Here is a 14,583-nt window from a genome sequence, read left to right on the forward strand (position 1 = left end):
TCTGGGATTTTTTATATACAGGATTATGTCATCTGCAAATAGGCACAGTATTACTTGTTCCTTGCCCATTTGCCTTATTACTCGGGCTAGGACTTCTTGTACAGTATTGAATGAGAGTGGTGATAATGGGATAATTCTTGTCCCATTCTCAAGGGGAATGCTTTTCAGTCTATCTCTGTTGAGAAGTATGTTGGCTTTTGGTTTTGTATATATACCCTTGGGAGTTTTTTTTTTTAGTGACATGGTCATTTTCTTTTGTTATGGTTCTATTTAGGTTTTCTACCTCATTGTGGAATATTTGTACCTCTGCTTTGTTAGTTTAGGTAGATAGTACATCTGTAGAAACTTGTCCATTTATTCTAGGTTTTCAAATTTATTAGAGTACAGTTTCTCATAATATTCTGTAATAATCCTCTATCTTGGTCTGTTATGTTGTAATGTCGCCCATTTCATTTCTTTTTTCATTTACGTCTTCTCATTTTTTTCCTTTGTCAGTTTGGCCAGTGGTTTGTCAATTTTATTAATCTTCTCAAAGAACCAACTTATTTTGTTGATTCTTTCATTTTTTTGTTTTATTCTACTCTGATCTTTAGTATACCTTCTCCTTATTTACCGACGTGGTTAGGTTCCAAAGACCAGGTCATTACGCCGAATCAGTGTTATGTGATGATGGAGGATGGCCACGTCAGATCACAGAATGGAGGATGACTGCATCGTTACACAACTGCTGAATTAAATCATCACGTAACTGCTGAACCACTGAGATCATGACTGAGCAAAGTTAACACATAACCTTAACCATCAAAACCCGCGTTACTCTTGCCTTGTACCTCAGCGCTCTTTACTGCCAGATGTACGTCTTTAATGTACAAAATAGTTGGATAGTAGATTTTTACTATTGTCGTAAATGTGAAATGTTGGGTAAGGAAATAGTTGATAAGTGTATTTCCTTCTGCTGGCTGTGGACTTTTGCTCTTCCTTTTCTGTTTGTTCAAGTTATCAGGTTAAGTTACAGGTTTTGGATCTTTCCTCTTTTTTGATGTGTGCATTTATTGCTATAAATTTTCCTCTGAGCACTGCTTTTGCTGTGGCCCAGAGGTTTTGATATGTTGTCTTTATCTTAATTTGATTCTAAGAATTTTTAAAATTTCTTCTATGACCCAGTAGTTTTAAAGTAAGGTGTTACTCAGTTTCCATGTATTTAATTTTTTTCCCTGCACTTTCTGTTACTGATTTCTAGTTCTATAGTATTATGTTCAGAAAAGAAGTTTTGTATTATATCAGTGTTTTTGTAATTGTTGAAGTTTGGTTTGTGGCTTAGAATATGGTCTATTCTGGAAAATAATCTATGTGGGTTGGAGAAGAATGTGTACTGTGCTCATGTTCGGTGGTATGTTCTGAAAATGTTTATTGGTCCATTTGGTTGTTCTATTATTTAGATCTTCTGCGTCTTTATTGACTTTCTTTCTAGTTTTGTCTATCATTGAAAGTGATGTGTTAAAGTCTGTTACTATTATTGTAGAACTGTCTCTCATTTCAGCTCTCTTAGAACTTGTGTGTATTTTGGAGCTTTGTCATTAGGTGCATATCAAAACCAAACTTGTTGCCATTGAGTTGATTCTGACTTATAGTGACCCTACAGGACAGAGTACAACTGCCCTGTAGAGTTTCCAAGGACCGGCTGGTGGATTCAAACTGCTGACCTTTTGGTTAGCAGCCTAACACTTAACCACTGTGTCACCAGGGCATAGGTATTGATTATTGCTAAATCTTCTTGGTGGGTTGATGCTTTAATCATTATGTAATGCCCTTGTCTCTGATAATGGATTTAGATGTAAAGTCTGTCTGAAATTAATATTGGCTACTTCTGCCTTCTTTTGGATATTATTTGCTTGGTATGTTTTTTTCATCCTTTGATTTTTAATTTGTTTTTGTCTTTGTGTCTAAGATACAGCATATTGATGGATCACGGATTTTTATTCATTCTGTCACTTCTGTCTTGATTGATCTATTTACTATTGAGGGTGGTTATAGGTATAGATACATTGCTGTCATTTTGTAATACTTTTTTGTGGTGTTAATAGTTTCTTTGTTCCTCTTAATATTCTGTGCTGAGTTCTTTTTGTGTAGATTTTCTTTTCCCATCAGTTATTTTTGTGTTTACTGAGTCTTTTTCGTTTTCTTTATTTTGGTTAGTGGATTTATTACTTTTGTTCATAGTTACCCTGAAGTTTACCTTAATTTTCTTTAAATCGAAACAGTCTGTTATGTACTGAAATCATGTTGACTTTCTCTCCCTATGGAAGTTCTGTGACTTAATTTTTTTTTATTGTGCTTTAGGTGAAAGCTTACAAATTAAGTCAGTTTCTCAAACAAAAAGCAATACACACCCTGCTGTGCATTCCCAGCTGCTCTCTCCTTAATGAGACAGCACATTCCTGCTCTCCACCCTGTATTCCTCGTGTCCATTTAACCAGCTCCTGTCCATCTCTTCCTTCTCATCTTGCCACCACACAGGAGAATCTCACATAGTCTCATGTGTCTACTTGAGCCACAAAGTTCACTCCTCACCAACATCATTGTCTATCTTATAGTCCAGGCTAATCCATGTTGGTTTGGGGAATGGTTCTAATCTTGGGCTGTCAAAGGGTCCGGGGACCATAGCCATCAGGGTCCCTTCAGTCTCACCAGACCGTTAAGCCTGGTCTTTTTATGAGAATTTAAGATCTGCATCCCACTATTCTCCTACTCCATCAGGGATTCTCTGTTGCGTTCGCTGTCAGGGCAGTGATTGGTGGTAGCTGGGCATCATCTAGTTCTTCCAGTCTCAGGCTGATGCAGTCTCTGGTTTATGTGGCCATTTCTGACTCTTGGGCTCATATTTACTTGTGTCCTCGGTGTTCTTCATCCTCCGTTGCTACTGGTGGGTTGAGACCAATTGATGTATCTTAAATGGCCGCTTGCTATTTTTAAGACTCCAGATGCTACTCACCAAAGTGGGATGCAAAACATTTTAATACATTTTGTTATGTCAGTTGACTTAGATGTCCCCTGAAACCATGGTCCCCAGACCCCTGTCCCTTCTGCTCTGGCCTTCGAAGCATTTTGGTTATACTCACGAAACTTCTCTGCTTTTGGTTTAGTCCAGTTGTACTGGCTATTCTTGTGTTATGTGTTGCCCATCCCGTCACCTAAAAACATTTTTCTCTGCTATCTACTTAGTGAATATCCTTCTCCTTTCCTCCCCACCCTTGTAACCATCAAAGAATATGTTCCTTCTGTGTTTAAATTTTATCTAGAGTTCTTCTAATAGTGGTCTCATACAATATTTGTCCTTTTGCAGTTGACTAATTTCACTCAGCATAATGCCTTCCGGATTCATCCATGTTATGAAATGTTTCACAGATTCATCATTGTTCTTAATCATTGCATAGTATTCCACTGTGTGAATGTGCCATAATTTATCCATTCATCTGTTGATGTGCACCTTGGTTGCTTCCATCTTTTTGCTATTGTAAACAGTGCTGCAGTGAACATGGGTGTGCATATATCTGTTTGTGTGAAGGCTCTTATTTCTTTAGGGTATATGCCAAGGAGTGGAATTGCTGGATTGTATGGTAGTTCTATTTCTAGCTTTTTAAGGAAACGCCAAATTGATTTCCAAAGTGGCTGTTGCATTTTACATTCCCACCAGCAGTGTATAGGTATTCCAGTCTTTCCTCAACCTCTCCACCGTTTATTTTGTGTTGTTTTGGATTAATGCCAGCCTTGTTGGAGTGAGATGGAATCTCATTGTAGTTTTGATTTGCATTTCTCTAATGGCTAATGATTGTGAGCATTTCCTCATATATCTATTAGCAGCCTGAATGTCTTCTTTGGTAAAGTGCCTGTTCGTATCCTTTGCCCATTTTTAATTGGGTTATTTGTCTTTTTGTAGTTGAGTTTTTGCAGTATCATGTAGATTTTGGAAATCAGATGCTGATCAGAAATGTCATAGGTAAAAAGTTTTTCCCGATCTGTAGGTAATCTTCGTACTCTTTTGGTGAAGTCTTTGTGTGAACATAGGTGTTTGACTTTTAGGAGGTCCCAGTTATCTAATTTCCTTTGTGGTGTTTGTACATTGTTAGTAATGTTTAGTATACTGTTTATGCCGTGTATTAGGGCTTCTAGCATTGTCCCTATTTTTTCTTCCATGATCTTTATTGTTTTAGATTTTATATTTAGGTCTTTGATTCTTTTTGAGTTGGATTTTGTGCATGGTGTTAGGTATAGGTCTTGTTTCATTTTTTTGCAGATGGATATTCAGTTATGTCAGCACCATTTGTTGAAGAGACTGTATGACTACATTTTTTATTCCCCACTTCTGACGCTGTTGTTGTTTACAGCTTAATTCCTCTGGTTCCCTGTAGTCAGTTTTTTTAGCTTTATTTTTCTTTAGTGAAGTCTTTGGGTTGATATCCAGGTGATGTTGTCCTGTGGCTTTATCTTAGGTCATTGTCTGATTTCATTAGGTGTCTCTCTGAAGGACTCCCTTTAATATTTCTTTTAAGTCTGGTCTTGCTTTTACAGATTCCCTTGGTTTCTGCTTAACTAGGAATGTTTCAGTTTAGCTGTCATTTTTGAAAGACGTTCTTACTGATATGTAATTCTTGGTTGACAGTTCTTTTCCTTCTGGATTTTATATATGTCATCCCATTGCATTCTTGCCTGCATGGTTTCTGATGAGATTTCAGCACATAGTCTTATTGGTGCCCCTTTGTAAATCATATTTTGTTTTTCATGAGTTGCTTTCATAATTTTTTCATTGTCTTTGGTTTTGGGGAGTTTGATATGCCTTGGTGGTTTTCTTGGTGGGGGGTATTCTATCTTGTTGGGGGTTTGTTCAGCTTCTTGGATGTTGACTGTCTCGTTTGTCATGATATTTGAGTTGTTTCCAGCCAATATGTCTTCAGTAATTCTCCATGTAGTTTTCTTTTTTCCTTCCTCTTTTGGAATTTCTATTATGCATAAATTATTCCTCTTGATGGTGTCCCACAGAACTCTTAGACTTTCTTCATTCTTTTTTCTGATTGTTCCCCAAATAAGTTAGTATCAAGGAATTTGTCCTCTGTTTCGCTGATTATTTCCCCCATTAATTCAGTTCCACTTCTGTGTCCTTCCATTACTTTATCTGTTATTGATATTTTATTGTTAAGCCTCTGGATTTCTGTTGTTTTTGTATGGTTTCTAATTGTCTTTGTCATTTTGTTCTTGTATGGTTTTCTTAGTTTCTTCTAGGGCTTTGTGTTTTCCTTGATCTCTTTGAGAATCATTTATATAAGTCTTTTGAATTCCTTATCAGGTAGTTGTATTACATTTCTTCTTCAGGAATTTTGGTCATTAATTTGAGCCATCATATCCTGTTTCTTTATATAATTTGTTAAATAGTTTGAGGCATTAGGGTGTTATTTATATATTGATTGTAAGTTTGTTTGTTTTGTCCTGATTCTTTTGTTTTGATATATCAGCCTGAGTGGGTCAGTCATGCTGCCTATGGCCCAGGGTATGCTCCCAGCCACTGGCCTGGTGGGTGGGGCTGTGTGGCCTGTGGCTGGGAGCACAAGAGCACTCACCTGCTAGGTGGGTCTAGTGGTGTTGGGGCAGGGCAGGTGGCTGGAGAGCACTCCCCCTCCTCTCCCCTGGTCACTGCAGGGGGAAGGGGAAGGGTGGTGGACCACGGGGATGGGGGGGAAGAGGAGGCAAGTACTGTGGTCCTCAGCTGTCTGGGTGTTACAGATATGGGGGTTCATGCTGTTAATCACCAGAAGGGTGAGGGGAGGTCAGTGCCTGGGCACTTCCTAATGACTGTAGCCAGCCATTGAGACCTGGCCCTGACCAAGTATGAGGAGGGGGTCTGCCTGGAGTCTGGTTGGGTATTGGACCTCCTGTTGTCACACTATGAATCTATTAACTCTGTATATGCCGTGTGCCAGTTGTGTGTTTCCCTGTCTTGGAATCCTGGCACTTTTCCTGTTGTGTGAATGCTGGGACCTCGAAAGCTCTTGCATTTTTTTCCTCTGGTTCATGTCCTCATCCTAGCTTCATTCTGGGTGTGTCTACACAGCTTCTCTGTTTCCTGTTGGTCATTCCGTGAAGTTACCTTCCTGTGCTCTTCACCCAGATTTGGTACTGGCTTTGTCTCCAGATGGCATGCTGTGCTAGGCAGGTCATCAGAGCACCTCCACTCCGTATCTCTCCTCATTCGCTGTTTTTGTTCAGTTTCTTGTTCTAGTCAGTGTTCAATCTGATTCTTTATCTTTTCGTTTGATGCACAGGGTTGTAGGATTGTCATTTGTGTCGCCTCACTTAGTTTGTTGGGTCTTGCCATAGAGGGACAGTATGGTGTGTCTGACTAAGCCTCTGTCTTGGCTTCACTCCTGTATTCCTTAAAATAAGCATCTAATTGCTTTTTGTTTTGCTCTTAATTTGTTTTTTTCATATTTTTAAAATTTGTTCTTTTCAAAATCACCTGTATGAGACCAAACGAGCCACAATTCCTTTAAAACAAAGATGAGAATGTAAGGGAGCAGGGAAACTAGATTAATGGAAATGGAACAACCAGAACAGAAATAATTAGAATGTTCACACGTTGTGAGGAATGTAACCAATATCACTGTGTAGGAATTGTTGAATGGGAACCTAAACTGATGTGTAAACCTTCACCAAAAAGACAGTAAAATATTGTTTAAAAAAAATTGTTCTTTTCAGTAAACATCTACACTCCCTTGGTTGCCACCGGAGATCAAGGCACCACAGACAGTCTTCCTGGTTTCTGTAATAGCCTTCTTTCTGAACTTCCAGCCTTCTAATCATGGCCTTCTATAAAACATTCTATATACTAAGTCCAGTATTTTTTTTTTTAAATGAAAATTTGATTCTAATTCATCTATAAATCCTGTTAGTAGATTGTCATTTTTTTCAGGATAAAATCCAGGTTCTCATTTGATTCCCCTTCAGTAAGTGTTTACTGAACAGCTATAATTAAGTCATTGAATAACTGTTCTGATGCCAAATAAGCCAAAACAAAACAAAGCAAAAAACCCAGCTAAACAAACTACACAAATCAGTCAGACATTTATGGTTTCACTTGGACCCTAAACCTGGCAGTTTTGTAATTTCACTGTTGGTGTTAGAGCTGGTTGTTGTTAGTTGCCATTGGGTGGATTCATGGTGACCCCCATGTGTGCGGAGCAGAACTGTTTCATAGGGCTTTCAAGGCTGTGAGTTTTTGGAAGCAGATCGCCAGGACTGCCTGCAGAGGTGGCTCTGGGTGGATTTGAACAGCCAGCCTTTTGGCTGGTAGTCCAATGTTGAACCATTTATGCCACCCAGAGACTTTTCCTTTTGTTTTTTGAATTAACAGCTTCCCCCTTGTGTTCTACAGTTTTGTATTTCATCTAGGACTTGTGTGTGTGTGTATGTGTATTTATTTTATAACACGACAACGGTTATCTTATGCTATACCTTGCTTTTTTTGCTTTCTACCTAAGCACATACATATTTAATGCTACTTAGCTCATTCTCTGTTGATAGATTCTTTTTTCACTTGTTACTAGAAATACTGCTGCAATGAATATTTATGTATCTTAGCAAATTTTTATAAATGAAGATTCCTTTTATTGGACACAGTAGTACCTTATACTGATTGCTTCATTAACACTTCTTTCACTGATGTTCATTTAGCCCTTTCTAGATCCAAATCCCATTATAGTCGTTACTGGTTATTTTTATTTCCCTCTCCATCTCTTTATCGTTGTCATAGGAAGCAGTTCCTGAATTTTCTTCATGATTACTCTTGTTAAGTTAACCTTTGTTACTGTAACTTTTCTGTAACTCTCAGCAGATCATATTAACTCTGTACCAGTATTTTGCTTTACTCTGTCCCTTCCATCAGGAAGGTATTGATTGCATTATCATTCTTTGTGCTTGCCTTGTGCCAATGCATAAGTAATAGAAGTATATTTATTTTCCTTAAATGATATCTTTGGATTCCCAACTATAAAATAAAACAATGGAATGAGGAAATAGGCATTTTTTGCTCCTCCTTTTTTTTTTCTTCTGATTTTTATTCACTGTTTTGCTTATTTGTCTGGATTTAACGTTGAACACTTCATACGAAGATTATGGTTAAAATCTTAAATCTGTCTTCAAGAAGTTTAGTCAGGATTTTCTGCTCATGACTTGATTGCCTGATATTTTCTATTGATTCCTGTAAGAAGGGCTTATAGGAACAGTTTTCCTCGAGTTTTTGTATGTTCTAAAATATCTGTGATCCTTGTACTTTGAACTGGTATGAAATTCTTAGTCTTTTTCCCCCTTTCCTTTCAAATACTAGATAATATAATTTCATTGTCTTCTAGCATTGAATGTTTCTATGGAGAGGTCTGAAGTAAGCCTGAAATATTTTTCCCTTGTACATGACTTCATCCTCTTACCTGGTTTCCATGTGGAATCTCTCTTTTGGATTCCAGTAACTTATCGAGGGCATATTCCCCCCTTCCCCCAACATTGTGTTATGAAAAATTTGAAACATAAGGTTGAAAGAATTTTCAGGTGTTCGCTAATGTTAACATTTTCCTGTACTTGCTCTATTATATCTTTCCAGCTATCCATCTTTCTGTTCAAGATATATCTTGTTGCGGACCATAATGCTTTGACTATTCTTTGGGAACTAGATAAGCTCTTTCAATGTGTAGATTCAAATCTCAACTTTTAGGAAGTGCAATTCTTAGAGGGTATATGTTCAGCTTTCATGACATGATGGATATTCATTTGAGAAAACACTTTCGCACGGTCTAGCAAATTGGACTTGTAATTTGCGTACATTCTCTTTTGCTGTGTGCCCATATTTATGCTTTATTAAAATCATAGTATAGGTACTGTTTTTATGTTTTTTTATCCTTAAATTTGTCATGTGAGCATTTTTAAATGTTATTTGGCTTAGTAATAAGTAGTGCTGCAGCTGATAATATTCATATATATGGATTATTAAGGAAATTCCTATGTGTGATTTACTGGATCAGAGGATAAGAACACTTCTCATTATGTATTTTTTTGTAACTTTTTCTCCAGAAGGGGGCTGGTATTATGACAGTGTACAAATTATAAGCGTTAATGAAATATCAGGAACTTTGGATATTAATCAACTTTTTTTCTTATTAAGTGTAAAATAGTACTTTGTTTTAAGTTGATGGTCATTCTACTAAATATCAAATAACTGTATTTATCTGATAATTTGATTGTGAGAACGTTTGAGTTAACTGTACCATTATACCAGTGTTACAGGTAAGGAGGAGAGGTTGACACAGCTTTTTCAAATGCGTAGTTTAAAAGTAGCACGTGCAATTGTTTGGGGCAAGTAAATCATGTTCTTTCTTTTCATGGAAGAAAATGTAATGCAGATTTTCACATTTATTATCATATGTGGTAGGTAAACCAGAATCAAACCTGTTGCCATCGAGTCGATTCTGACTCATAACAACCCTGTAGGACAAAGTAGAACTGTACATTAGGATTTTCCAGGCTTTATGGGAACAGACTGCCACATCTTCCTACCAAGGAGTGACTGGTGGGTTTGAACTGCCAACCTTTCGGTTAGCAGCTGAGCGCCTAACCGCTGTGTGCACAGTGGGTCCTAATATGGTAGGTAGTCCCTCATTAAGAACAGCTACCCTTTAAAACAAATCATGCATAAATTTGTTTTGGGATATACAGAATTGATTTTCTTGGGTAGTGATAGTGAAACATGCTATGTTTTGACTTAATGAAGCATTTCCTCTTAGGAATCTTAAGTAAATTATATATTTTTGGTCTATACTAAGTTCCTTCAGCAAAAAGAATTATAGTTGCGTGGTTCTCAAAATTGATTGTACAATGGAAAGCCTTCCCCTGGAGCTGACGCCCTGAATTTGGACTTTTAGCCTACTTTACTGTGAGAAAATAAACTTCTCTTTGTTAAAGCCATCCATTGTGGTATTTCTGTTACAGCAGCACTAGATAACTAAAACATTTCCCTTGTAGGGTTATGATGCCTGAAGGAGCTATTTGTAATGCACATAAAATGGTTGCTGTTACTATTAGTATTCTGTTGTTAGCTGTTAAGTATAGGAATTTATTAAGAAACATTGAATTGAGATAATGTATGTTCATTTTATAAATCTCAGACAATATGATAATGAGGGAAGGAAAATAAAAACAGCAAATAATTGTCTTCTTCAGAGTATTTTGATGTTTTTTAACCTTCGTATATGTGCAAACATCTTTGTAAGATATTACAGATGAGAATTTATAGAAGTTGGGAGGCTTATATACTGCTTCATTGAAGTACAGAACCAAATGTATTTTTCATCTGCAGCCCCTGTTCTTGATGATACGGCAAGGATTGTTGGTAGCAAGGATGCTTTTCTTGTTTAAAATGGCCTTCTTCACATCAGTATTCAGCCTTTTCTCCCTTTTCAAGAATTCTCTAATTGCCCCCTTTCATAGAACATTGACTTAGTGCAGGAGGAATCTTACCCTGATTGTGTTGGGAGGGATGATCTTTATTTGAGTTTTATACAGTGTCTTGTCATTCATACTGATTATCTGGTCTGGCTCTTAGGTACCCTTCACTGGTGTCTTTTCCCAGTGCATATTTTTGGGCTTTGCCCTTGGTACTGGAAAAATTGTAATTCATTTAAAAAATGGAAATAAAAGATGGAGTAATATACCTATCATTTATTCTGTTTTTGGAATATGGCAGGTCCTGTGTTTAAATATTATTACCCATTTTGATTTCTTAACATAAGGTTAGACTTTATTCTCTGTATACGCACGAAGAAACAGGCCCAGAAAGGGTAGTAATTTGATGACTTCACAGCTTTTAATTTTTCATTATAAAATGCTTAATAAACAAAGAGGAGTTAGATATACAAATGTGAATAAGTTACTGAATATGTTCCTTGCAATAGGAGTTATCTGTGCCTATTGATATAAAAATACAGAAAGGAAAGCTTAAAATATTAATATGTAATCAATATTTTATAGATCTAATGAGGCGTCAAGAAGAACTCAGGCGCTTGGAAGAACTCAGAAACCAAGAACTGCAAAAACGCAAACAAATACAACTAAGGTAAAAGATTCACATTGTAACATAAATGTGAATATGCATGTTTTGCATTGTGTGTGTTACTAGTAAAACTCCCTACTGTCCATTATAAACAAGTTTTTCATGCTGAGAAATGTAGGAAAAAATCAGAATGTTGCCTATTTTTGACCATACATAGGGAATTACTCAGCATTCTAGCACTATTCTTTGTTATTCTTAAAATCGTTTGATTTGTTAAGGCACTTTGATTGCATAACTGTGAACTTATATAAGAGGTTTAGGCATGTAATTTATTGTAAGAATGTGCTGTAATTCATTGAACCTTTTTTCCAGTGATGGATATATTTGAATTGTTCTTAGTTTTTATCTTTTTCCTAAGTATGTAGTTACTATAAACATATTTATGCATCTGTGCTTTTGATGATTTGTTTAAAAACAAGAGATTTCTGGAAGTGAAATCCATGGTAAAAGGGTCATGGACATTTAAAATCTTAGTACATAATAGACAACTGTGATGATCAGTTGGAAATCTTTTTTAAGCTTAGTAAGGAAGTTTGGAAGAGTGGTTGATCTAAGATATATAAACAAAAATTAACAGCTTTTCTTATGTCTGTAGTGTTCAGTTGTGAAATGTACAACTAGTAAGTGCTCATGGCAGAAAAAGTAAAGTGCTCATGGGAAAGTCAACATGTAAAGAAGAAAATAAAAAACCATGAATGAGTGTTGTATTTTCACATTCTGGAGATAGGTGATATTGACTAAATTGAAGTATTTTTTTTTTTTTCCAACTTTGTCTTTGCACCTGGTTATATAACTATATATATATTCCTATTTTGGGACTACTCTGTTTTTGTTTTAGTCATTCTCAAAGTTAGGGTTTTTGGACCAGCAGTGGCAGCATTGTCATCAGGGTAGTTGTTAGAAATGCACATCTTGGACCCCACTCCAAATCTACTGAATCAGAAACTCTAGGGTGGGAACCAGCCATCTGTGTTTAATAAGCCCTCCAGATGATTCTGATGCACCCTAAAGTTTGGGAACCATTGCTGTATGCAGTTTCCCACATGAACTGCTTACCTCAGCGACCTTTTTTTGACTTTTCTTTTTCGTCTTTTTAAATAAACAGATTTAAGCCTCTTCCACTTTTACAAAAAAGTGGGAAAAACCTCCTCTCCCTTAACTAAAACACTATCCGAATCTAGTTTTCTCTTCTTATATTTAGACTTGACATCTAGGCTTTTGAAAATAGCACACTGCCCTTTACATACTCATAAAATAAAAATAAAACTGAGCAGAGTGTGGGGGGACCAAAAATGGGCTACAGAGACCAGAATAAGTGAACATAACTGTTTGACACATGAATAACATAACTACCCTGAAAGAGATTGGGAAAGAAAATGATAATCTAAATAAGTTTAGAAAGCAGTACCTTGACTCACACTATAAGCCTAATGACAAGAAGAATTGTACATCAGTCCTATAACCTAGTTAGTATATGTGTTTGTCATAGGGATATAGGTTAGCAATTCTAAACTACTTTGTGTATATACTTACTTACGTGACCAGATGAACAAATACAGATAGTGAGAGCTGGGTTTCTCATTGTTGGACAAAGAAGGAATAGGAGGAAAAGGGCTAGAATTAAAATGAGTAAATGTGTTGGATTGGAATCAGATATCACTGTGACTCAGTGATACTTAGTATATGTAGATAGATGCAGAAATATATTTGTGTATAAAATGTATGAGTATGTGTTTTAGGTATCTAGTGCTGTTATAACAAATACCACAAGTGGATGGCTTTAACAAAGAGAAATTTATTCTCTCACAGTCTAGCAGGCTAGAAGTCTAAATTCAGGACGCCAGCTCCAGGGGAAGGCTATCTTTCTCTGTCGGCTCTGGAGGAGGGTCCTTGTCATCAGTCTCCTGGTCTAGGAACTTCTCTGCACAGGAACCCCAGGTCCAAAGGACATACTCTGCTTATGGCGCTGCTTTCTTGGTGGTATGAGGTCCTCATGTATCTCTGCTCATGTCTCTTTTATATCTCAAAAGAGATTGGCTCAAGATACAGTCCAGTCTTGTAGATTGAGTCATGCCTCCTTAACGTAACTGCCACGGCATTAACATACTAGAGATAGGATTTACAACATCTAGGAAAATCACATCAGATGACAAAATGGTGGACATTCACACAATAGTGGAAATCATGGTCTAGCCAAATTGATACACATATTTTTTGGGGGACACAATTTAGTCTATGACAGTATAAAAATATGCATGCATATATTTCATAACCCTGTCCACTGTCATCCCAGAAACACTCTATCTAGCATCTAGATTTTGGTTTTTAAATACCATTCTCCATTAAAAGGAATCAGGGTTCTTTGAAAAAGTGGTTGATTCCAGGACTGGGGCATGGAAAATTCAAGATGAACGTGGAATATCTTATACAAGAAGGTAAGGAAGTACTCAAAAAAAGGTGGAGCGTGTCAAAAGAACACAGGAGCCAACCTGAAGGAATTCCTAATGGCCAAAGCTGAAACAATTTCTGCAGTAAAGTAAATCACGGTGGTATTAGATTTTAAACCATAAAAGAAATATCCAGGAGTTCATACTGATATCAGCAATCGAATAAATAAATGGGGGCAAAGGACAGCTTTTTCTTGACGAATTCCAGTTAAATGTGGAAGCAATGAGGGAAATAGGTAAACACTATAGTAATAATCTACCCCTTGGAAACTCTATGGGGCAGTTCTATACTCTGTCCTTATAGGGTCAGTATGAGTCAGAATTGACTCGTTGGCAATGGGTTTTATAGCAGTTATTATTATAGAAATGTTTATTCATGGACACCAACATTGGTGGACGAAAACATGAGAAACAGGATTTGCATAGTCTCGTCTGTATTAAGTACAATGGAAAAATAGTAAATTTGAAGTGGAGAATCTTGGTAGATACTGCCATAACCAAGTAATTAAGGTTAATATCACCCAGAATAAGACATACTGACATCAGGAACCCCGTGTTATGATGAACTGAAAAAGACACATCATCATTTCTGTAATATTCTTGCCCAAAATGCCTAACTTCATTTCAGTTATGAGAAAACATTTGACAAAACCAAATTCAAGGACATTTATGGGAATTTCTTCAATTGGTTAATGAAGTGTGATGATGGGGCAGGGGAGTTTGCTTATGAATGCTTCCTTCTGCACATAATAGTGATTATTGTCTAGTCAGTGTGGTCCTTTGTGGTAGCTTATCTTGGGGATCCTTGGGTGGTGCAAACATTTACTGTTGCTAATTGAAAGGTTGGTGGTGCAAATCCACCTAGAGGTACCTCAGAAGAAAGGGCTGGCAGTCTGCTTCCAAAAAACTAACCATTGAAAGCCTTATGGAGCATGGTTCTACTCTGACATACGTGGGTACAGTCTATTGTTTATGGAGTACTGAGTTTCA

The 14,583-nt window shown here is 36.8% G+C and overlaps 1 protein-coding gene across 2 annotated transcripts in view; it reads left to right on the plus strand.

Moving 5' to 3' along the window:
• Nucleotides 1-14,583, plus strand: part of PSPC1 (paraspeckle component 1) — a 70,782-nt gene that overhangs the window by 27,902 nt on the left and 28,297 nt on the right. For both annotated transcript variants that reach the window (XM_003413965.4, XM_064275403.1), the window contains exon 5: nt 11,065-11,149. In XM_003413965.4, the coding sequence (XP_003414013.1) occupies nt 11,065-11,149 (85 nt within the window). The remainder of the gene's footprint in view (nt 1-11,064; nt 11,150-14,583) is intronic.

Source organism: Loxodonta africana, chromosome 23 (assembly GCF_030014295.1).
Source record: "Loxodonta africana isolate mLoxAfr1 chromosome 23, mLoxAfr1.hap2, whole genome shotgun sequence".
NCBI lineage: Eukaryota > Metazoa > Chordata > Mammalia > Proboscidea > Elephantidae > Loxodonta > Loxodonta africana.